Raw genomic sequence first — 24,822 nt, 5'->3', positions numbered from 1 at the left:
ACGCCAAAAGAAAAAAAAAAGGGTATCACGTACATTCCACGCAGTATACTTTTTTTTATTTTTTTTTAAAACAGAGTCCATGGCAGACATATGCAACTGTGCAAGCATAGAGCCTAAAGGCCCTATTACACTGGCCAATTTTGGCAGTTGCAGCGAGCGCTGACAAACGAGACATCATTGATCAGCCCTCATTTGCTCCTGTCACAAGGAGCTATGTATGGGGACAAGCAGTCGTTACTCCGATCGCTCATCTCCATACATTATCATGTCTGCAGCGCATCTCCCTGTTTACACAAGGAGATGTGCTGCCGACAACAATAATATTTAACTTTTTTAAAACGATACAATCCGCAGATGAACGAGCTTTTGCACCTTCACCTGCTGATTGCTGGCCTGTTTACACAGGGCAATTATCGTTAACGAGCGTTCTATGATCCCCCTTAAGAATCTAGCTAAATAGAATTTTTAACATGGGAGATGGAGGACAACTGAAAGGTTTATTTTTGCTAGAAAGCCTTTCTTCATTGAACGCTTAGGCCCCATGCACACGACCGTAAAAAAAACCTCCGTTTTTGCGGACCGCAATTGCAGTCCGCAAAAACTGAGCCATTCACTTTCATTGAACACTGACACCTTTCCGTAGCACTACGGAAGGGTGTCCGTGCCGTGGAAATGTTCCGGGAATTATGGAACATGTCCTTTATTTTGCATTTTGTGGGCCGTGCTCCCATACTTTGTATGGGAGCACGGCCCGAAAATGCGGCTGTCAGTCGGCGGCCAGCCGTGCCCACAATCGCGGGCCGTGATTGTGGGCACGGTCGTGTGCATGGGGCCTTAAAGCGTACCTCCAGTTATAAAACCACTTTTCATAAAGAGACAGTACAGGTAAATATAAAATACTTTGATATATTTTATTAAAGAATTATGCTACCTTCACTTCTCGGGCTGCTTTCCTCCTCCTTCTTTTCACTCAGCCTCTTATCTATAGGAATCCGTCATTTGTCTCCAGCCTCACACAGAAGTCTATGGAGAGTGGAGGGGGAAGGACAAGGCTGCTAATTGAATTCTTAAAGAGGCTCTGTCACCAGATTTTGCAATCCCTATCTGCTATGGCAGCAGATCGGCGCTGCAATGTAGATTACAGGAACGTTTTTATTTTTAAAAAACGAGCATTTTTGGCCAAGTTATGACCATTTTTGTATTTATGCAAATGAGGCTTGCAAAAGTACAACTGGGCGTGTTGAAAAGTAAAAGTACAACTGGGCGTGTATTATGTGCGTACATCGGGGCGTGTTTACTACTTTTACTAGCTGGGCGCTCTGACTAGAAGTATCATCCACTTCTCTTCACAACGCCCAGCTTCTGGCAGTGCAGACACAGCCGTGTTCTCCAGAGATCACGCTGTGACGTCACTCACTTCCTGCCCCAGGTCCTGCATCGTGTCGGCCACATCGGCACCAGAGGCTACAGATGATTCTGCAGCAGCATCGGCGTTTGCAGGTAAATCGATGTAGCTACTTACCTGCAAACGCTGATGCTGCTGCAGAATCAACTGTAGCCTCTGGTGCCGACACGATGCAGGACCTGTGAGTGACGTCACAGATCTGCACTGTCAGAAGCTGGGCGTTCTGAAGAGAAGTGGATGATACTTCAGAACGCCCAGCTAGTAAAAGTAGTAAACACGCCCCGATGTACGCACATAATACACGCCCAGTTGTACTTTTACTTTTCAACACGCCCAGTTGTACTTTTGCAAGCCTCATTTGCATAAATACAAAAATGGCCATAACTTGGCCAAAAATGCTCGTTTTTTAAAAAGAAAAACGTTACTGTAATCTACATTGCAGCGCCGATCTGCTGCAATAGCAGATAGGGGTTGCAAAATCTGGTGACAGAGCCTCTTTAACTTACTCTGAACAGTGGTAGAGCACTATCTTAGTAGATATAGCAGTATTAAAAGTGCTGGGTGTGGCAGAGCTAAGAAGCTACAATTTTTGTCTTACTTCTTCCCCCTTCAATCTCCATAGACTTCTATGTTAAAAACAGAAAAAAGCAAAGCAGTCTGATGAGCAAGAAGCATATTTATTTTGTGACCTATATTACAAAGCTTCTTATATTTACCTGCACTAGTAATTGATAAAAAGTTAACTGTATAACCATCTAATGTGTATGGGGGTAGCCTAACCTTTCCCCGACTGCAGATGTCGGCGAGGAAAGACGGATCGGGCATGTTGAATTTCGACATGCCATATTCCTTTATTCTCACGGGACATAAACCATCACCAGAGGTGTCTGGCAGCGGCTTATTTCCCGCTCCCTATTGAAGACGCATGCTCGCTGAGCGGCAGGAAGGTGCTGTGAACATAGCGCTGCCTTTGAAGGATGGTTGACTCCCAAAGGCCAAAGGGTCCTGTAAAAACCCAATTATCTGTAGTACACCAAAAAGGACCGTGGGCATGATGTGCTGGACAGCTTATAATAATGCTTTTATTTCTACCCATGAGTACAAGACCTTAATGTATTTTCTCCTGAAAGTTTTATTGCTGTATTATAACGTGTAAGTATTAGGAAGACATTTACTAATCTCTTAGCTCTGGGATAAGATATAGAGACATTGAATGGAATTGGCTAATGTGTTTCTCCATTTGCAGGCTCAGCATATTATGACAATGTCCGTCCTCTGGCATACCCAGAATCTGATGCCGTACTCATCTGTTTTGATATCAGCCGACCAGAAACGTTAGACAGTGTATTAAAAAAGGTAAGTAGGATTATGTTATAACGAAGATCTACCCTAATGTGAAATTGTCAACTTAAATTGATATCAGTGATTGTGCTACGTACTGGGGCATTGTCCTTTGCTGATCCTGAAGATAAATTATAGACTTTAAAGAGGATCTGTCTCTAGTTTATTAATGTCCTAACTAATCTAATAGGCGCTATGTTATAGTCAAATTAGAATATTTAGAAAAATGCTCATATTTGCCCAATGGGAGGTTACCCTTTCTTTTCACTCTGGGCGGTGTAATGTTTTTGTATGACTCTGTCCAATCTGCTTCATAGAGTTCCCCTCTTCCCAGCCCATAGGGTGGTGATCATATAGTATACAGCTTCTTTTCCCGACTGTTTTCCACTGGTTGTACGTCTGGTGGTTTTCATAGCTAGGACTGCGATCCTGGTGCCATATGAAAGATTAGAATCTCCTCTTTCATATGCCACTGTTCTAGGTGGTCCACAGCTGGAGATATGGCTATTTGAATTGATCCAGCCTCAGTCTCTCACACTGTGTGAAGCAGCTTCATGCTGATAGGACCGCGTCAGTAACTGTGAGGAGGCTCCAACTCACGAGAATCGCTGGGGTTGACACCCACTTGTCAAGTATAGCCTCATTTGCATATTTAGAAAAAAAAAAAAGCTCATAACTTTTAAAATGCTCTTTTTGGGACACAATTTTCACTAGCATTATCAGTTTGACAGCGCCTATCAGATTAGCTAGAAGATTGGGCATTCCTAAACTAGAGACAGATCCTCTTCAAATGTAATGTAGGTGGTGTGCGTGTATAGAGGAGAGGGAGCCATAGTTCTAATCTAAATGGGTGTTGGTTCACACCCCATTTTCCAAAAACCTGAGGATCGACAACCCCACCCCTCCATCCCTTGAGATGGGTAGCGCTATCCTCAAATAAATTCTCTCCTATTTGTTTCATAATGTTGCTGTGGAAAGGAGTTGGTCCTGCTCATTTATTTTTTTACCACCCATGTGGATATTACCAAACAGAGCTGATGTCCCTACTGTCCATGGCCATGTTTTCCTGATAGTGTATTTTGAAGTCTATATCCAAAGCTGCAGACAATGGAAATTAAAAGATGGTTCAGAGTGATCTTTCTACATATCTATTCATAGTGGCCTCACTGCATACTCTTCTATATGGAATATCCATACCTTGTTACAAGCAGAATATGGGTGACTACACCGGTCTTCCTAACTCTGCCGGAGACCAGAGTAGTCACCCATTTGCAATTCTGCTAGCGGCTTATATAGATTACAGGGGCAGGAGGCTTGGTGCTGGATTTTTTTTTTCAAGCAATCAATACATAGATTCAGTGGAGACCACTAGATACTTTTTTTAACTGAGCAATGGAGGTGGTAAGTCATTACGATTTAGCCAGAAGAAAACTGTAGACCTAAGACTAGAACAGACCTAAGATTAGACTAATCTTTGTATATAGAGATGTGTATGTACATTTGTCCTATTCTCTCTTACCTGATGTTACATTTAAGGACATGTATCTCCTCTATGTTTGATGATTTGGAATATTCTTCACAAATGTGCTTTTAGTACTTTCATAAAAAGAATAGAGAACGTGTCTAAAAAAATAAAAAAAAAAATAAAAAAATAAACTGCACATAAACACATATAAGTGGTGGGTGTGATTCGACAACATATGAGTGTGAAGAAGGGCAACGTGATAATATAATGTCTATTGGAATTGGATGGCAGTTTATCGTTATTATGGCTCGTTTGTAGTACTTTAAAATCCAGTTGCCATGGAAAACAAATGACCACTTTTCTTGATAGAGAATTTTTTATGTCATTTCCTTCTAATGTAGATGTCTACCCTTTCAGAGATCTCACAATTGATTGGATTATCATCATTCATGTTGGATAATGTAGTGCGCAGATATATCATTATAAATGCACAATCCTGATCTGAGCAAACTACCACTTCACCAGTCATGCTAGAAGTCATTCGTTTTGCTCACTTGCTGTATAAAGCCATATTAACATGAACCTTCACTGTTTAAAATTACATGAAAAATTATATAGTATCGGTGGAGTTTATGGATTTCGTTTGGCACCAGTTGTGCTTCAGAGCAGAGAGTGGCGCTTGACAGGACTTTCTAGTCTCTTCTTATAGATCATATGCTTTACATAAACTGGTTGTCTCATTCAGACAATCCCTTAAGTCAACCATGATAGAAAATTGACAGAGAAATGTACTAAAAATAAGTATTGCCGTTTTTTGTTTTTTTTTAATCACAAACGGAGCTTTCCCGCTTTAAGTTTTTGCAGAATGCTGTAAGGTATCCAGGATTATGTGAACACTTAAACACAATCCCCTTTCAATGTTCTCATAATACACAATTTCACACATTTCCCAAGCAAAGCTTGAGCTTTCTTGAAGTTGCTAGGTCCACCTGCCCATCTGCAGGGAATGTGAGAAGGGAATACATGCAGTTGGGCAGTTTGCTCAGGCACATACATGGGCAGCTGTCCCAGAATAGGCGGTTCGTAGTCTAGACTGGCTTTTGTGTACAGCGCTACAGGATGTTCTGTGCTGGGCATAGATCAGGGGGCACAGAGTCCCTTGGGTAGGTTCATTTATGAGGGTGTTCCTTACAGTGATGCAGAAATTATTACAGAGTTCTACAAGGGGAACACTAATTACTAACCTCCGAAAATTGGGGGAGATTTATAAAAATAGGTGCAAAGAAAAGGGGATGTGTTGCTTTAAGTAACCAATCAGATGACCACGTTTATTTTTCAGAGACTTTTTGATAAAATGAAACCGCAACCTGATTGAGCAACTACCCTAGATCTCCTTGGCATCAATAAGATATCAACACCTAATGATTGATTTGTGATTTATGAAAACTGATGCAAATTAAAGTATATTCTGGATCTATTGGGTTTAGGGTATATACGGCCATCTATTTAGGATGTGTTCTGTCTACTTGATCATGGCTTCCTGACACCCCCACCTTTCCTGCTATACCACCTAAATTGCCCTAGATTGCCCATGAAGTCTAAAGAACGATCAGTAATTACACCAATAGCTGCTATCATAATTATCACTAATTTGGCCATTGGTGATAGAGACACATATTATAGATTATATATATATATATATATATATATCACAATCCTTTTTTTTTTTCTGACAATTTATTGAGCTCAGGCTTTTCTTTAGTAATTGACGGCTAGTCTCTGGGACAGTCAGATTCATCTTGCATAAAGTGAGTCAACTTGACATCGCCCTACAGTGAAAATTAGTTCTTGGTTTGTAGCTACAAACTTTATAATTTACACTTCGCAATATGAGTCCTTGTATTGTAGTGGGAGGACCCCATAGAAAATGGGGCCAATTCTTTCTTGTTTGGGAACCCCCCCCAACATGTATCTAAAGCAGACTAACTTTCCATCTACCTACCCATCCATCCTTCATACACATTTCACAAAAGTAAACCTATACATGAAACAAATACGTGGACAGTTGTGTACATGCTTAAAAAATTTGTTTCTACATTTCCTCAAGAAAAATGCGTCTTTACTGAAAAAGATATTCATGAATATTAATGAGTGTGAATGCCTTAAGTCTTGGGCAGGAGCACGGTAACATCATACAATTGTTGGAGGTTTGCCAGCTTTTCCTGCATTGCTGTAAATAATTACTGTGTCTCAGGATTATTGTCTCGATGGGGCTGCTCCAGCAGTGCGCCTCACTTCACCTAGTACGTTATGCCTGATCACCCCTTGCGACAGTATTCTGTCATTTCCACCCTCTACTTTTTGTTACTATATAATCACCATTAAAATAAGATGTTATTGCTCCAACCACCTTTATTGGAGTATATAGAAAACCCTTTCACGTTATCTTTTCCAATAGTCTCTCTCTTCCAGCGCTGGTGGGGCAGAAGGGCATGACACCTGTTTTCCCCACATCCTTCCCATTCCTTCTGGGAGAATAAGGAGGTTACCCCATGGCTCCTCGTCCCATGTATGGTAATGTTCTGTTTCTTTGGAGCCCTTCATAGGTTGAAACCGCCCATACAGAAGAGAGATGGGTCCAACCTGAGCTGGGGGCCCTCTTATAAGCCCCATAGACTTTACTTGGGCTGCCATTATAGTGTTTGCCCTTGCTATTTTTCTATTTCACATTGAATGCCATATATTAATCTGTGTTGCCCTGTGCAATTATATTTTACTTTTTAATGCACGCTCACGCCAAGATGGCTTCGGCTTTTATTGTTAAAAAAACGCAGTGCTTTGTAATGAAGACTGGCATTTATACCTTTTGAGCAACGTGGCAGCTTTGCCTCTTGTTTTCAGACTGGGCATAGATGGCATGTGCTTCCTCCACCTCAGGTTTATTCTTTGTAAGGTTTTACAAGGTGTGAGAAGGAGCTGCATGAGCAATGGTTCTCCACTGTCAGCCGGTGCAGCTCATGCTGTTCTGGTGGGAGAAGGCGTCTTTTCTAGTAACATTGTGTCTGAGGTGTGAGGATGCGCACGCGGCTTCTGTCTGGAGAGGTGTAAATGAATGCTGCTTCCTCCTCCCTTATTTACCACACACCTCCTGGGCCTCAATAGCGTCTGAGAGAAAGCTGCCGCTGAAGCTTGTTAGCAGGGACCTGTAAGCGAGGGTGACAGATCTATCGTGTGCTGCAGGGTACACTCTTTTCATAGACAGATGACATACAGCAGTACTATCGGCTCAATAAAACGTGTCAAGTAGCTTCAGATACTCCAAAATTAATTTGTATTTTTTACTAATAATATAACCATTAGGAAAGTATCGCCAGTCCATTTCTATTTGTCTTCTGATAGATCATTTGCATGTTTTAGAAGTATTTACAGGCCATCTATTATGGATTTGGGGTTATGGCTGGTGAGTGTCTAATTTGAAAAGATGGCCATTTGGTTCAAAAAGGGTTTTGCAAATATTATACTAGGGTCTTTCATTCGGGAGCAGATTTCAGCTACAAAGAGTGTCTCTGAAAAGACCCAGCATGTCCGTGCACTACAAGGACAGCTGACTGGTTTCAATGGGCACAATGTAATTCTTTATATCCCCTGTGGTGGCGCTGTAACAGATTTGAACATTTGCTGCTAGGCACACCCATAGATTACAGCTGATCACTGAGATCACCCTGTAATCCGCTTATTTTCAGGGAACTCCTAACAAAAAGGCATTATCCAAAGCGGACCTTTCTTACCTGTTCAGGCCCTTATTCTAGTCCTCAGAGGACATTATCATAGTACGCTATTTTAGTATATGGTCGACATATCCATTATTTAAAGAAAACTATTGCGGTTTAGGAATACATGTATAAAAAAATGAACATGAAGTACGTGAGGATAACCATCACAGAAGAATGATGCTTCCAGGATGCAAAGTATATGAAATCTGCTTTATTGCAAGGCATGATGGGAGGTAAGGGGAGACGTAAAGCAAAACTACAGACACCACATAATATGTTCGTGATGCCCATGTAGGAAACCAGAATTAATACCTTTTTTTTTATTATTTTTTTTGTATGTTGTAGAGATGTCCCAAGTTATATTCTTTCTAATATTTGTTGAGGTATATTATTTGTAAAGCTAAGGTAGGTAAAACCTTAGCAGCCTTGATGTTCTCATGTAGAGCTGAATCCTGTTTGTATGCCTGTCACTTCACATATTACATGTCACTATAAGGACTCTCGCAGATTATGGTGCTTTCGAGAGTGCTGCCATTTCAATGTACAGAATCAATATACAAGGATCTTCCGAGCATTTTCATTCTCTGCTCATCAACAGGTTGTCATTCAAATGGATCACTTGTTGCTATGCTGCCATCCATGAATTCTGAGAACGAGCAGAAAGCTTTCCAAATTAAATTGCAAATGACACATCCACCGTGCCAGCCGCAGGGTTGAATGACCTTGGTGCACTCTCTAGACTGGACAGCATCCTACGACTAGTTTGTGGCCATTGCTGACTCACATAACTCCATGTTTATCCTCTGCAGCTGATAGGAAGTTCCTGGAATTTATCCAAAGAACCAGAATGTCCTGGGCATTTCACACAATGGAGCCATACACAGCTCCCACAATGCCCCTGTGTTCCGGACAGATGTCTGTACTTAAAGAGCGGGCACTGCAGGGTGCAGGGGGGACAGTGGAGAGCAGTATGTACAGGCTTAATATCCTTCCTAATAGCTGGCCACATGAGCCTTGTTAGATGTATTAGCGGATCTACTAAAGGCTCATTAGTTTTACGCGGGGGGTTCAATTGCTTCCGTTTTTCTAAATCTCTTTTCCTAGTCCTGTTCCATTTTAACACATTCCTATCAACTCCACCAACACCTTGCGTTTATTGTAGAGTTTGTAGAGCTTGAAACAAGTTTTGAGAGAATTTAATTTGAAGGAAGATTAAACAACCTGATATCCTGCTGTCACCCCTTAAAAAATATTTCCCTCAAAATAACTTCATAAAAGTAGAATGGATGTGACAAGCAGTAAAAGACGGCGGTAAAACCGTAATGGAGAATAAAAAGCAATCATTGGGAAATGTAAACGTTGCTATAAAGTATAAGTCCACACTTGTTGTTTGATCTCCATTAGGTTTAATAGACCCAAAACCTTAATTATACAAATTAAATTAGCATATTTATGGATCTACAATAAAGCAAATAAAGTTGTTTCATGTGTTAGACCGAGGTGCTGGGTGGGTCCAATGTATTATACAGATTAATGGTTCCTTTATAATGTATAGGGGTCTCTACAACCCAGTGTATATCACAGCAAATACTGCACATTATACCCTCATGGCCAGTATTGTTTGATATGACCAATAATGACATAACTATTGTGGAACTAAGGGGCCTAGACCAACCCCTAAAAAACCACCCCATAGCATTTACAAAGTCCCAATGTACCACATAACCGGACAGCAGTATTACTGTATAAATGGTGCATAACTGTTGGTGGGGCCGTCGAGCTATTCTGTAGAACATCAGCAAAGTCTTCTCCGCTGATTGAAATCTTCTGCAATATCCACAAGTATTGGATGTGGATTCCATGCACGTTTGTTCTATAGCGTAGCACTTGGTGAAATCCACTGACAATCCACTGACAATCCAGGAAAATACACTATATGGACAAAAGCATTGGGACACCTACGCATTACACCTGCAGGAGCTTTTTTGACATCCCTTTCTAAATCCATAGACATTAACATGGGGTCGATCTCCACTTTGCCGGTTTTAAAACCGCTTCCACTCTTCTGGAAGGCTTTTTAAAAGCATTTGGAGTGTCTGTGGGAAATTTTGTCCGTCGTTCCATTTTTGATATCAGACTGATGTTGGAGAAGATACCTGGCTCCCGATCTCGGTTATAGTTCATCCCAAAGGTATTTGATGGGATTGAGATCAGAGCTCTGTGCGGGCTAGTCAAGTTCTTCCACATCAAACTCACCCAACCATGTCTTTAGGGACCTTACTCTATGCACTGGGGCACAGTCATGCTGGAAAAGAAAAGTTCTGAGCCCCAAACTGGTCCCACAAAGTTGGAAGCATACAATTGTCCAAAATGTCTTGGTATGTTGAAGCATTCAGATTTCCCTTCACTGGAACTAAGGGGTCTAGACCAAACCCTGAAAAACCACCCCATAGTATTTACAACTGGCACAATGCAGTGAGACAGGTAAGGTAACGTTCTGCTGGCACTCACCAAACCCAGGTTCCACCATCAGGCTGCCAGATAGAGGAGGGTGATCCCCATCCGATGCTTGGGATGTAAGGCTGGCATGCAGCTTCTCAGCCATGGAAACCCATACCATAAAGTTCCCGGCACACAGTTTTGTGAGGATTTTAATGCCAGAGGAGGTTTAGAACTCCGCCGTTAATTATTATTATTTTTTTTATGAACTATGCGCCTCCAGCATTCGTGAAGCCCCCTCTTTAACTTTAGGTGGCTTGCCACTTCGTGGCTGAGTTGCTGTGGTACCTAGACGCTTTCACTGCAATAATACCACTCACAGTTGATTTGTAGAATATCAAGGAGGGAAAAAATTTCCTGAACTGACTTGTAATGGTGGCGTCCTATTACAGGACCACGCTGGAATTAAGTGAGCTCTATAGAACAACCCATTCATTCACAAATGTTTGTAAAGGCGACTGCATGGCGGGATGCTGCATTTTATACACCTGTGGCAATGGGACTGCATAAAACACCTGAATTCAATGATTACGGGCGGTGCCCAATACTTTTGTCCAAATAGTGTATGTCAATGCAAAGATTTGAAAAGCTGCAGCATGCCGTAGAAATCCATGCAGATGTGCTGCAGGTAAATGGGGTTTTTAAAATCCGCTACAACTCTGCCACATGTGTGCTCCGCCGGGTGTAATTCCTCCAGGGGAGAATAGCTCTGTAATATGGCAGACAATAGAGCAGTCTGCCATTTATTTTCTGACGGATTCCAACAGAAATAATCAGAATTGTGCCAACATAAGAAATCCTATTACGTCGCAGTACAACACGGAGCTGTGACTGCCATGTGCATGAAGCCTAAGGCATGAACCACACGTTTGAATTTTCTATTCACCTTTTGGCTCTGCAGGTTGTTGGTATTTTGTTTGCTTTTTTGTTTTTGAAATTTTACAAAATGGGATTTATAAAATTGGAATGACGCATAGCGCTTAATGTTACGTTTTTGTGTCTTGCTTTGTTTGTTTTTTTCCAGCGTGCCCTATCTTATGCAGTCTTTTCATCTCATTCACTTAGGGGACACAAATGTGGGACAGAAAACTGCATGTAAGAACAGAGATCAGTTTTTTGTGACGCTCCCTTTTCCTAGAATGATTTCAACAAAAAAAATCATATGACAAGTGTAGGAGAACAGATCCCTTTGCAGGCAGTTTCTAGTTGTGCTGCAGCCACAGTATAATCTTACTTGTCATGCTGTGTATACAGCTCAGCCGCTGCACGCGTTACGTGTCCAGCTATAAACTAAGCGGCTCAGAGTGGATTGTTACTGAGATTTAATAGGACTATTTAGTGTTCTGCACATTTGAAGGATTCCATTTTTCGGCCGGACTGCTTCAACTTCAATAGGTATATTATGTTATTAGCACAGTATTATTACTAGTACACATCTTTTTCCATTCTATACTTCCTCTACTTTTACAGGAATAATTTTCAGATTTGTTCCCTTCGATATACTAAAAACAATAGAACCAATATCTGTTATTGAACCCCAATTATTGGACTATGATGGATGCTAGAGGCCATCCGTGACTTACACGTCATGAACTCTCATGACCTTTTAATGCCGTATACTTTAAACGTATACCACTGTTAGACATCCTTGACCCATAGACTATTATGGTATCCGTTTAACGTATACATTTTTAAAAACTCATGATCTATATGTTTAACGGATGCCTGTGATGTATGTCCTATAGTGGCATACGTCACCCATAGGCTCTCATGTTAAAAAAGTATATTGTGCGGCATATGTTTTTGCAGCATCCGGTTGAATGGAATAGCGTAGTCTACTGCGCTATTCTATACCTAAAAATTAACTAGTATACCAGTCCTACAGAGGCCAAAAAGACATTCTCTGGTCCTCTATTGGGCTAATGGAGCACTATGGACACGCTTAGCGTGAACGCTGGGAGCTTTCCTGGCGTACACGCTAAACGTACATCACAAAAAAGATATGAACAGGGCCTTGGGTAAACATCCCATGAAATAAGGTGTCTGAATAACAAGTCATTCTACTAATGCATCATGACACAAGCGTTTCTGTTTTTCTAGTGGCTGTCCTTTTGTGTTTGTTTTTTTTTCGTGGACCCATACGCTAGATTGGGTAAGACCGATCGCAAACAGACAAAAATAGGACATGTTGCGGAATGGAGACACGGATCCGCAAAAAAAGGATGTGTTCATGGTATTGGTTCAGCATGCTATCCTCAAAAAAACAAAAACGGATAGGACACTGAAAAACACAATGGCCGTGTGCATAAGCCTTTATTAACTCCTCAAATATCTTCTAGTCTGAGGCGACAGACAAACTTTATATTGCAGAAGGCCGATACCAATATTTACTGATCATCGTGTCTCTTTAGGGTTGCTAGGTTGTGTTAACTATGAAAGCGTGGCAATGACCACTGTTGGGTGATGGATCGCCTATCCCCGCACACAGGTAGTCATTAAACAAGCAGCAGGCTGTGATTTCTTGAGCCTTTTGCTCTCCAGCATTGAAATAAGTGGCAGCCAGCGACATTGCTGGGAGACGTGGAAGCAGCAGCCGGTTTCAACCACCTGATTTCAGCCCCTGTTGTAATTCCACAGTAGCTCTAATAACAGGCTTGCTGCGTGAATGGACATTGTTCACAACAAAGCGAGCGGCACAACACATACTGGAAATTATTTCACAGGTGCAGATTCGTACATCGCCTCCGTTCGGGGGAAAACCATTCGAGCCACGAGTCTCTGCTGTCAGTGTGTGGTCGATAGACTAACTGGCCCGATTACGAGCGTGAAGACAGTATGGCAGTTTGCTTGCGTGGGCGTTTGTATGTTTGTGTCATTTATTTATATATACAGCCAACTGTGGATGCGGAGCTTTAGAAGATTACAACAAACAAACAAAGGGTGCAAGATGGCAAGTCATGCAGCAACAGACATCTCTAACATACAACAGAAAATATTAGGAACAAGCGTGCTTTTAAGTGTGCCAAGTCATCGCCATAGGAATGAGTCATAACTGTTGCAGCTATTACCATACCTGAAGAACGGCGCAATAATTGCCTAAATTGAAATTTGGGCATCCGTGTCTAAACTACAGCTCACCGCTTAGTTCATATCATTGGTTTTTGTCGTTTTGTTGATCTACATGAGGTAACCAAACCCTATAAATAAATATTTTCACTCTTTTTTTTATATATATATATATATCAGATTGATATTGTGTTAACAGGTTTGGCAGACCGTACGGATTGGGCATTTCCCTATCACAGTGACACACATACAATGGCTGATGTGAAATAATATTAGCCTACCAGCATGGGCATACAAAGAGCAGGGGGTCACAAACTTAATAAAAGAAGGGGCTCGTCTTTCGTACTTGTGACTTTCCTATTCTTGAGATTCCCTGCAGGGCTTATGTAGAAATTCACATCTCTGACCGTTTTGCTAATTATCGGTAAAAATGAAATAATCTCTAGGAAACGCCTCAAGAGCGTGAGGATGACTGGTTGCAATTAAAGTCATGACTCCAGTGAATCAAAAATGCCATTTTGATACCTAAACAATTTCCTAATTTTTCAATAACCGCTACATTTTTTCCCATTCAGAGCATGGAATGTATATCTTGATCTGAGGGAGAGAGCGCCACTGTGTGCCAGTATTAATAAATCTCCCCTATTGTTCATGTATGACGGCTATCCTGTCATAATACCAAGAAACCGTATTGACGTCTGTGGCAAATTGGTGTTTTTACGTGGTACTGCAATGCAAATGTTTTAAACAAATACACTAGTGATACATTAATACCACCATGATAATACATTGCATCCTTTATAGCTTGTGTTATGGCAGGAAGGAGGGGAAGGGGACAAGTGAGCCCTAATCTACCCACCGCCCTGTCCCTGCCTACTTGCAACGACCCGCCCTAGGTGACGGGGTACAACTGGGCGGCGGTCCCTACGCTGACTAAGTGCAAGGGAATACAAACAGGGAACAAGCAAGGGAAGGGGCAGTAGCCCACGGAACACCGTGAGGAAACCAGAGTGGTGAACGAGCCAGTCAGGATCAGGATGTCACGAAGTATACGAACGCAGAGCAAGGAGCAGGAAGCAAGCCGGGGGCAGAGCGAAGCAGGATAAGCGGAAGCTGTAGCAAGGCTGAAGCAAGGCAGAAGCAGGCTGGAGCAAGGCTGTAGTAAGGCCAGGAAACCAGGAAGAATCACAAGCAATGAGGAAGAGAAAACGGCAGGTATAAATGGACAGGGGGCGGAGCTAACTCCGACTGACCAGGCCGCGATAGGCTCTCCCACTCCTGAGCCTGCCACCCTGATTGGTGGGAGCCGGAGTCAGTCTAAGGTCCGGCCTCAGGTGTCGATTGATTAATCCTGGGAGTAACCACAGACGTAGTGCCTGGCAGATCCTTTACAGCTTGGCTCTCCTGGTCCCAATTATAAAGTCCGCACCAGAGACCCCAAATTGTCAATTAAAGAGGACCTGTCATTAGGTCATATAAGTTGAGCAAGTTCACTGACCCGAATAGTTTCCCTGATTCGGCCCTATATATATATATATTTTTTTTTTCCTGGATCCTCCCGTTTCAGGCTTACTGTTGTGTTGGCTCCCTATATGCTAATTTGCTGTAGTTGGCTAACCGGTCGTGAACTAGCCCCAAGCCGCTTCGCACTGAAAGGTCTGCATCAGAGGCAGGGAAGCTAGCTCCACCCAGTTGGCTTGTAGGGAACCAACACAACAGTGGGCCATAACTCTGGACACCCCCCTCCCCCCCAAAAAAACCTGAAATCAGGGAGACTGCTCGCTATTCAGGTCAGCTTACCAGTTCAACTTATATGACCTAGTGACAGGTCCTCTTTAAGGTGGCCATACACATTAGATTAATGTTTATTTTGTCAGGATCCCTGAGCATCTAATGTGTATGGGGACCTTCCGACTGCAAATGTCAGGAGAGCAGGATTGGGAAGCTGGATTTCAACATGCCCAATCCTTTGGTTCTCAGGGGAGATAAGCCGCCGCCAGATGTCTGTCAGAGGTTTTATCCCTGCCCATTCAGAATTTCCATATAGTACTGCTGTTCTACCATGTAGCAGGGGGCCTAGGTGCAACTACAACCCCTTCACCCACTATTGCTAGACCGCTGCATTGCATTCTTTTGTATATTGGTTTAGCTCTGACTTTTGTACTGCAGAATAGTGCGTTAGTGCATTAACATAAGGCGCACGTTTTTTCCTTGCTTGTAACAGTATGTCAGCTTACGAGAAGGAGGCATTTACATGAGAACATTGCAGTAATGATGCTGAGCAATCAACACTTGTGTGTTTCATTAAATCGAGCAGTGAGGGGCTGGCAATGAGATTCTGCCCTAAACATCATTATGCAGTGTGGATGAGGATGGAAGGAAGGCCTATTGCAGATAGCAGATTCCTCTCATCGCTGCTGCAACTTGTACTTATAATCTAAACAAGACATGTTTCATCAAATAGAGGAGGCGATGTTCTCTGCGGGGAATCAAGATGAATAGATGCACGTTGTTGTTGTTCTTTTGTTCTCCAATATCACTCTGGTCGAGATAAGAAAACACTATCTGATGCTAATGTAATCTGTGGTAGCCGAGGGAAAGTGAACGGGAATGTGGAGCCGCAGACACCGATGTCCCGCTGATTGATCAGCTATAAGAGAGTCATCACTTCATGTGGTGTTTAGCATTTGAAGGGTTAATTGTATGGGATGCAATAGTCGTTTTTTGTTGTTTTTTTTTCATCAAAGCTTTAGGCCTTATTCACACAGTGCAGATTTGATGCATTTTTTGCATGTATTTTTTTTTTTTAAGACAAAACCAGGAACGGCACCTAAACAGAAGAAATATACAGTGCCTTGCGAAAGTATTCCCCTGCCCCTCCCCTCCTGATTTTTTATTTTTCCTGTTTTGTTGCATTACAACTTAGAATTAAAATGGATTTTGGAAGGCCATGAAGTGTATTGTCTCCTAAATTAAATTCTGGCTTAAAAAATTCATGCAAAATCTGCATGAAATCTGCGCTGTGTGAACAAGGATTTAAAGGGGCTCTGTCACCAGATAAGTGCTCCATCTCCTACATAATCTGATCGGCGCTGTAATGTAGATAACAGCAGTGGTTTTTATTTTGAAAAACGATCATTTTTGAGCAAGTTATGAGCAGTTTAGATTTATGCTAATGAGTTTCTCAATGGACAACTGGGCGTGTTTTTACTTTTTACCAACTGGCTGTTGTACAGAGGAGTGTATGAGGCTGACCAATCAGTGACCAATCAGTGACTAATCAGTGTCCTACACTTCTCATTGTTCCAGCCCAGCATGATCCACAGGACCGTGTGATTGTGCAGTGAAAGAAGCTGGGCTGGAACAATGAGAAGTGTATGACACTGATTAGTCACCGATTGGTCGGCCTCATACACTCCTCTGTACAACGCCAAGTTGGTAAAAAGTAAAAACACGCCCAGTTGTCCATTGAGAATCTCATTAGCATAAATCTAAACTAGCTCATAACTTGCTCAAAAATCGTTTTTCAAAATAAAAACTGCTGCTGTTATCTACATTACAGCGCTGATCAGATTATGTAGGAGATAGAGCATTTATAATTTGGTGACAGAGCCTCTTTAAGGTGGACATGTGCTGTTCGATAATTCAGCCCAATATGACAACTAGGTGGATAATTACATTATGCATGGGGATCTATTGAGTACTGTCAATCAGAAACACTTAAATCTCCTTATCAATACTGTAAAGGTCCTATTACATGGGCCGATGTTGGCCGTGTAAATGACCACCGATCAACGAGACAGCTCATTGATCGGCGCTCGTGTGCTCCTTTTACAAGGAGCTAGTATGGGGATGAGCGCTCGTTAATACGATCGCTCATCTCCATACATTTCTATCATGTCGCCAGCACGTCTGTTTACACAGGGAGGTGTGTTGCCGATCACGCTAATATTTTAGGCTGCAGAAACGATACGATCAGCCGACGAACGAGCGTTTGCTTGTTGATCAGCTGATCGCTGCCCTGTTACACAGGGCAATGATCTGGAAAGAGCGTCTTGTGAACAATCATTGGCCCGTGTAAAAGGGCCTTAAGAGAAAAAGGAGGATGGGACCCCTAGGGTGACATCAAAGGTTTGCGAATCAGGTCATGTCACATTTGGCTGAACAACTCCTCTTTCAGAAACACGCAGACTTTCTTATAATGTCTTGGGCTAGCGTTAGGGCAGCAATATATAGATGAATGTCTCATTGGGAACATGATGGAGCAAAAACTCACTGAAGTCTTCGGCTGACACTATGTAGTGGTCTATAGACTTTTAATATCGTCCTTTTATCAATTTTACCAATACAAAAGAGATAATCCAACAATTTGGAACATCTCTGTACACAGTAACAAGTGCCTAGAGTTTTGTTTATTAAGTAAAATCCTATATAATCTGATCATTCACTAATAATTGTATCACAACATCAAATTAAGGGAACAATTCTTTCAAGTTTAAAGGGGTTAAATTCTCCAATTCTGTGGGATTGATGCAAAATATTTACTACTAATAGATATATTAAAAGAAGATGATTTGTAATTTTTCCGTGTTTCTACGGCAGCCTTAAACTGGTCGTCCACTTCGGACAAATACCTTTTTGTTATTGGGCCCCCCTAACAATAAACTGATTACATCACCCCAGCAATCATTTGCAAAATGTGAAGGATCCCGGGAGCAAGTGTTCAGTTACTCTGCAGTGCCATCACAGGGGAAATTAAGTATTACACATCTCCCACTAAAATCAATTAGATATCAAATAATGCAGGGATGTGCCAGTTCCTCTAGAGTGAGACACACTTTGTAGCAGCTCTGGCTAAAAGGAAGGCGTAAGGAGCCTCATCTATTATATCAGAATGGACTACGTATATAATTATGAACGATCTCATTACTATTATTCGCATATATAGATATGAAAGTGACCGGCCGCTAACCATTGTCTCGTAAGTAGCGGTAAGATACCCGGTTATGTTTAATTAGGTTTACATATGATGGGTGAATGAACACAAAAGTAGTGGATTCCTTTTAATGGCAGCTTTTGTTTTTTCGTGATTTAGCGAGTAGTTAGTCTATTTTTTTTTTTTTTTTTTTAATGCTGCACAAACTTTTTCCCAGCAGTCTCTACAAGGCAGACGATGGCAGTCTTCCTGCTGTCCGCACGTAGCACTTCTTCCTGCCCTCGCTGGGAGGTTTCTGCTGAATCCGCTGCCTCGTTTGTTATGTGAAACTGAGGTCTGTTTGCAGCCAACTGATCTCGACAAATAAGAAAAATTTGGCTACTTAGCATTCAGCATGGGGAATGAATGTGTTCCATTAAACAAGAAAATGAACTCGAGGGGCTCAAGAGCGGAGTTTATCATTTATTAATCTGCTGTACAGAGAACACAACACAGACCTACAGTGATTCTAGAGGTAGAGACGGAGAAATGTGAGGCTCGATGTCACCCCTCTGTCACCTTGCTGGGGAGTAGTCTGCAACACTTGTCATTTTGCTGCTTATCAATTATGTACTATACGCAATATAATTCTGCATAGGGCGAATTGAGGTCCTGATGATAAGAATATTGCAAATTACAAAACCTTTCAATGTTGACTAGATAAAAATGATCAAAGTTAGATATATACAATAAGTTGCCAAAAAGTTGTCTGATTTTGACCTCTACATACTATCGAAGGCTACATTCAGATGAATGTAGCAAACCTCGGACGTGAAAAACTGCAGTTTTTCACGTCGGAGGTGCACCCCTGCGGGACGCGTTGTGATGGATCCCCCATAGACTTTAGTCCATGGAAGGATGCGTGAAGTGCAAAAAAATAGGACCTATTTTTTCACGGACCCTTCACACGCTCCTTTCAAACAGTCGTGTGAAGGGCCCCATTGAAGTACATGAGTCCGTGTGACGGCCATTGTTTTCACGGCTGTCACACAGACTACATATACGCTCCTCTGAATGAGCCCTTATGGTGGGGACTCTTTGTTTATAGACCCGTTGACTACAGAAGAAGATGCCTGTTGGAAAAAAAATCTGCCTGTTGGCCCTACAAGTGGGATGTATGCATAGAATGCTTGATTTTGTGAACGAGTTGAGGTAATACCCATCATGTCTTGCAATTTTTTTAAATTTTTCATGAGCACATTAGAGTCTCTTGTTTAGTTAGCGTAGGAAGGTCACCAGTGCAGCTTATGATAACATGAATTACCGAGTATCCAGAATATTTTGCAAGCTAATTATCTTTTTTTCTCAACAGTGGCAAGGTGAAACTCAGGAGTTCTGCCCAAGTGCCAAGGTCATTCTAGTGGGCTGTAAACTTGACATGAGGACAGATCTGAATACTTTACGGGAACTGTCGAAACAGAGACTTATCCCAGTTACACATGAACAGGTAAGACTCTCTGAGGACTCATTATGTAGAGAACATTGATGTATGCCATTCACGTGTGCAGAAGTAGCAAGAGAAACTTTATTTACAGAACTGTTAAAGTAGGTTTATCAGCAGAGAATCTAAAAAGCACCTTCAGTATATGCTAAAAATTTGTAATTTTTTTAAATTTTTTTTTAAATTTTCTAATCCTATACTGGGATATGATCTCTAAGTTACAGGTCCATAGCCTAATGCTGTACAGATTCTGATGACATCATGTCGTGTTCTGGCTTCTGTCATGTGCAGTGTAATGAAGTCATGGAGACCTTGTGTGGATTCAAATCACCAAATATAACTATCTACTTAAATAGTGGCAAAAAATTTATATGTGGGGATATCCATATATTTGATAATTTAAATCCACACATGGTCTCCATGATATTACATTTGAGTCAAATAAGAACAGAAATGTCATCAGAATCCCGTTATGGGCCTGTATCTTCAGGCTATCCTATTTCGTCATAGACGTAAGATATCAAAAAAATGATTTTCCACATTTTAAATTTACAAGAATGAGACTTTTGTTTTCTGGGAATCTGGGCCTATCCTTTGGCCATTAATGTATGTTTATTGGGGGCCCGACCAACGTGACTCATCGATCAACAGAATCAAGGGGTTGTGGCTGGAACTGCAGTGCCGTGGACCGCCGCATGTATACCGCAATGGCAATTTTTTTTTTACTTTGCTCTAATCTTAAAAAAAAAACAAAAACATGACACCCAGAGGTTCTCCTTTCTATGTAGTCTAGGTCTCATTAGGTATTTCACTTATGCTGCTATATGATACTGGACTACTATGTTTAGTGTATGTGTGCCAAAAAAAGTAGTAATGTTCGAGATGGGAATCCTGGTATATTATGAGAAAATTCCTGTGTTCCTAAAATGGAATGACTCTGCCTATGTTTACACAGTTCCCACACTTCATTCCTTCCATGTCCTAATCCACATCCTCTGTACAGAAGACGTTTACATTCCCATAAGTTAAAACCGGGTCTAAAACTATGTTTTCTTTAGCCAGTTCACAGCAGACTAAACAAAAATGACAGAGAAAATGTTATTAATGTATACAGAGGGCAAAATGAATATATAGAGAATCTGTCTCACAGGCGGTGTCGACGACGGCCATTTTTGAAGCGGGTTTCAGTAAGATATTACACATTTTTTGTTTTATGTGGCTTTGTTCACCGCCGACCATTAAGCCCCAACATATGCCGCATTATACCATACAGTATACCTTTATACTACACCAGTGGCATATTTCATACTTGGGCCCCCATGATAAAAAAAAAAAAAACCTATACCACACAATATCATTATTTTTTTGGGGTGACTTACTGTCTAAAAAAAACACAGCAGACTACACTTTCCTATACAGTAAAAACAACAACAAGAAACATTCCTGGACATCCTTTGGCATCCGTTGGGTCTATAGGGCTTTGTGGTTTCGTTTTGTGTACACACCACAAATGTCTCCCAGGACATATGCTGTACACACTGAACATGGTGTGAACGGAGCCTAAATTACCCTAATTTCCTAAGTGTGTACGACCTCTATGTAGTCATAACATGTGGCAGTAGTGATTTATTTGATTATCGTTAACTGGAATAAGTTTGCACATTTTTGAAGTTCATTACAGAATGAATTAAAAATGTTTGTTCACATAAATTCATTTTTTTAAATTCATTTTTAGAAAAATCTGATACTTCAGGCTGTGATGGGGAATGGCATAATGTAATCCGCTGCCAACTGTCTTTACTTAGTTCTGCAAATTGGACCACAAAAGGATGGGATTTGCTAATTTCGTTTTTTAAAGAGGTGTTTCTGGTTGGTTTGGGGCGTTTCCAGATAGAAGATTGTGGGGTTTAACAGCGTTTAAAAAAAAAAAAAAAATGTAAATCTTAAAATGCACCAAGCTGAGGACCGAGCAGTACTCAAGTTATATTCTCTCTTTCTTGATATATTATTAGATTTCTTGCCAAAAGAAATCTAGGTGCAGAACATCCTTGAATAATTGGGGAGTTCTCGAATATACAACCGTGTGTAAATTAGGCTCCGTTCCGATGTAGCTTTCCGTCGGAACGGAGCCCTGACTGACAAACTTAAAGCAAAGCTTTCCGTTTCCATCACCCTTGCACAACGGAGACAAACAAACCATTGGCAACGGATCCATCACCATTGAAATCCATGGTGATGGAAATGGAAACCTTTTGGCTTCTTTCAGTTATTGCTCCATTCTATCGGAACGGAGCCCTGACGCAGATGTGAACATAGCCTTAAAGATATTTCCTCCTCTGCATATGCCGGCATACAGTACATCCTCCAGTCAATGTGTTTCATTGTATTGACATATAAAGGGATATCCCCCCCCCCCCCCCCATCAAAGCTTCAGTGAAAAATTGCTTAATTATATATCAAACTGTTCTTGCCTATAAATGTTGTTTCATTACAGTATAAAGTAAAATGATATTATCCCTCTCTCTGATAGTTAACATAGACCTCTAGAAAATCTAAAAATCATTTTCATTGTCTTGTAATCGAAAAAAGTCTCTTCTTTGTTATTTGAACACATTAAAACATCGATTGGATGCTTGAACTATATTGGGGCTACGTTGGTGATGGATGGCAGCTTGATGTCATATGCTAAAGAGGCTTTAGTGACAATAGCATTGCATTTCATCTCATGCAACAGGAGAGAACCCAAATAGGATGCAAATGTCTCCTTAGCTACTGCTAAGTCCTTATAACACTATGGTGGTCTGTGTTCTGCTACTTCTGCTTCCACTCAAGTGGACTCTGTTTCGCCCTGTCTTCGGCAAAGTTATTTATGAGTGAACAGGTCACAGTCTCCTGCAAGGTCAACACACTCCTCCTCTTCTGCTGCTGCTCTAAACTGTCCAATGATATGGGCTGACCTGGCTACAAGATGCAATATCCCTGTTCACCAAAGGGGTTGTACCAAAATCGCCAACTGCCAACTATGCGGTGGGTAGGTAAAGCGATTGTACCGGATTCAACAATCATCAATGGCATGCTCAGATGTGTAAAAATAAAAGCATAAAGTGGATTCAGCCTGTTTTTAAAGTGTAATGTGACCAGTTCATCTGAATATTTTAAGTAACATTCTTGGAAAAACAAATATACCATTTTGGCCTAGTGTCGAGACTGAGGGGTCGGTGCATGACCCAGGAACTCAAAGAACACCAAAGAGATTTCATGTGTCATGCACCTTCCCTTCAGGCCCTGTAACTTTTTCCCCAAAGTGTTGATTCACCATACTGTTAACTTTTTATCCGAAAGGGATGGCCTTATCTAAGGAAAGGCATGGCCATCCTTTCAGTGGCCCTGATGGTCTGTCAGAGCGAGAGCTGGTGTTTGTTAGCAGCTGTCCATTATGGTTCATAGAGGGTTCTACTGTATGGGGGACCCTCCACTATAACATCCATATGTCCTAGTAGGGTATGTGGACAGTGGTTGTCCTAAGGTTGCAACCTCTTCAATAGGAAAACCATGCATGCATACAGAATAGTTGTTTTTATACACTAATAATGGTCTCTCTCTTATTCCAGGGTAGCACTCAGGCCCGTCAGATTGGAGCTGTGGCTTATGTAGAATGTTCCTCTAAGGTGTCGGAGAACAGTGTGAGGGACGTCTTTCACGTCACCACCTTGGCTTCTGTTAACCGCATTCACAAGAACCTCAAGCGCAGCAACTCCAAGAGGGGACTGAAACGCGTCTCACAGCTGCCTGGACGGACTGAACTATTAAGCGAGACAGAAATCCGTAAAGATCGTGCCAAGAGCTGCTCTATTATGTGAAAATGTGTCTATTGGCTGTAAATAGCGTGGGTAGAGGATCCACTCTGCACGGTGATACGGCATCCAATCCACAGAAATGGCAGTTTTTGCTTTGGCCAGTGTTGTGTAACCATAGTTAGGCGCAGGCCTGTGACTGTTACGGTTATTTCTGGATTGCCGTAGAAAAATAATAAAAAGAAACACATTGAAAATGCAAGTCAATGGCGATATTAACAAATAACAGCGCATTACAAGTTTTGCTTTTGTCCTGCTGATTCTGTCCCCATCAATGTATTTATATGCGCACACAGTTCACGCCCATTGTACAGAGCATAGAGGAGGCGTCTGTGTAAAGCCTATGTAACGTGTGTATATATGTATGTATGTTTATATGTATATATACACACACACACAGATGACGCACATTGTGTTATGGAGAGGTGTGGAAGGTTGTGTTGGTTTGAGAATTGAAGCATTGTTGTAATCCAAAAATATAATTAAAATCAATTTATTGTTACAAGAGTTGCAGCTTCTTTTGTGATATTTTTTTTTCTTTTAAAGCCCAAGCAGGATATACAGAAGAGGGTGATCCACAGGAGGGTAGCTATAGAGGGTGCACAAGTAGGGCTCCTGGCACATAAGTGGGTCACATAAGAAGACATCCGATGTCTTCATTGGGGCCTCTGAGCTTCAAGTTATTATTCTGCTGATCAACATTCGCATACAGTATCTACTCATATTCTTAGTTGTTTCTATAGACAACCCTTGTTAATTGACCCACTAGGGTTGAATGTGCAAACAGGTGGGGGCATCCACTTGCGAGGACAGCAGGCATCACGTTGAAAACAATGGATGTCTATTTAGTTCAATGGTCACCCTGGTATGCTTTGTTCCGCTGCAGAAAAAAAAAGGACTTGTGTATTGTTTCCCCCACAGACAGCGGGCGATTGTGGAGGGTCTCTGTGACCAGACTTAAAACGCTGCCAATGGTCGGGCAAACAAGCGTTCATATAAACGC

At 41.5% G+C, this 24,822-nt stretch overlaps 1 protein-coding gene across 1 annotated transcript in view; it reads left to right on the top strand.

Moving 5' to 3' along the window:
* RND2 (Rho family GTPase 2) overlaps positions 1–24,326 on the top strand; it is a 65,207-nt gene extending 40,881 nt beyond the window's left edge. The window contains exons 3-5 of the mRNA XM_075846952.1: positions 2,652–2,761; positions 19,837–19,971; positions 23,577–24,326. Of these exons, the coding sequence (XP_075703067.1) occupies positions 2,652–2,761; positions 19,837–19,971; positions 23,577–23,825 (494 nt within the window). The 3' untranslated portion in view covers positions 23,826–24,326. The remainder of the gene's footprint in view (positions 1–2,651; positions 2,762–19,836; positions 19,972–23,576) is intronic.
* The last annotated feature ends 496 nt before the right edge of the window (positions 24,327–24,822 follow it).

This window comes from Rhinoderma darwinii, chromosome 13 (genome assembly GCF_050947455.1).
Source record: "Rhinoderma darwinii isolate aRhiDar2 chromosome 13, aRhiDar2.hap1, whole genome shotgun sequence".
NCBI lineage: Eukaryota > Metazoa > Chordata > Amphibia > Anura > Rhinodermatidae > Rhinoderma > Rhinoderma darwinii.
The sequence above is the reverse complement of the archived record's forward strand: the minus strand, read 5'-3'. Positions and strand labels throughout refer to the sequence as shown.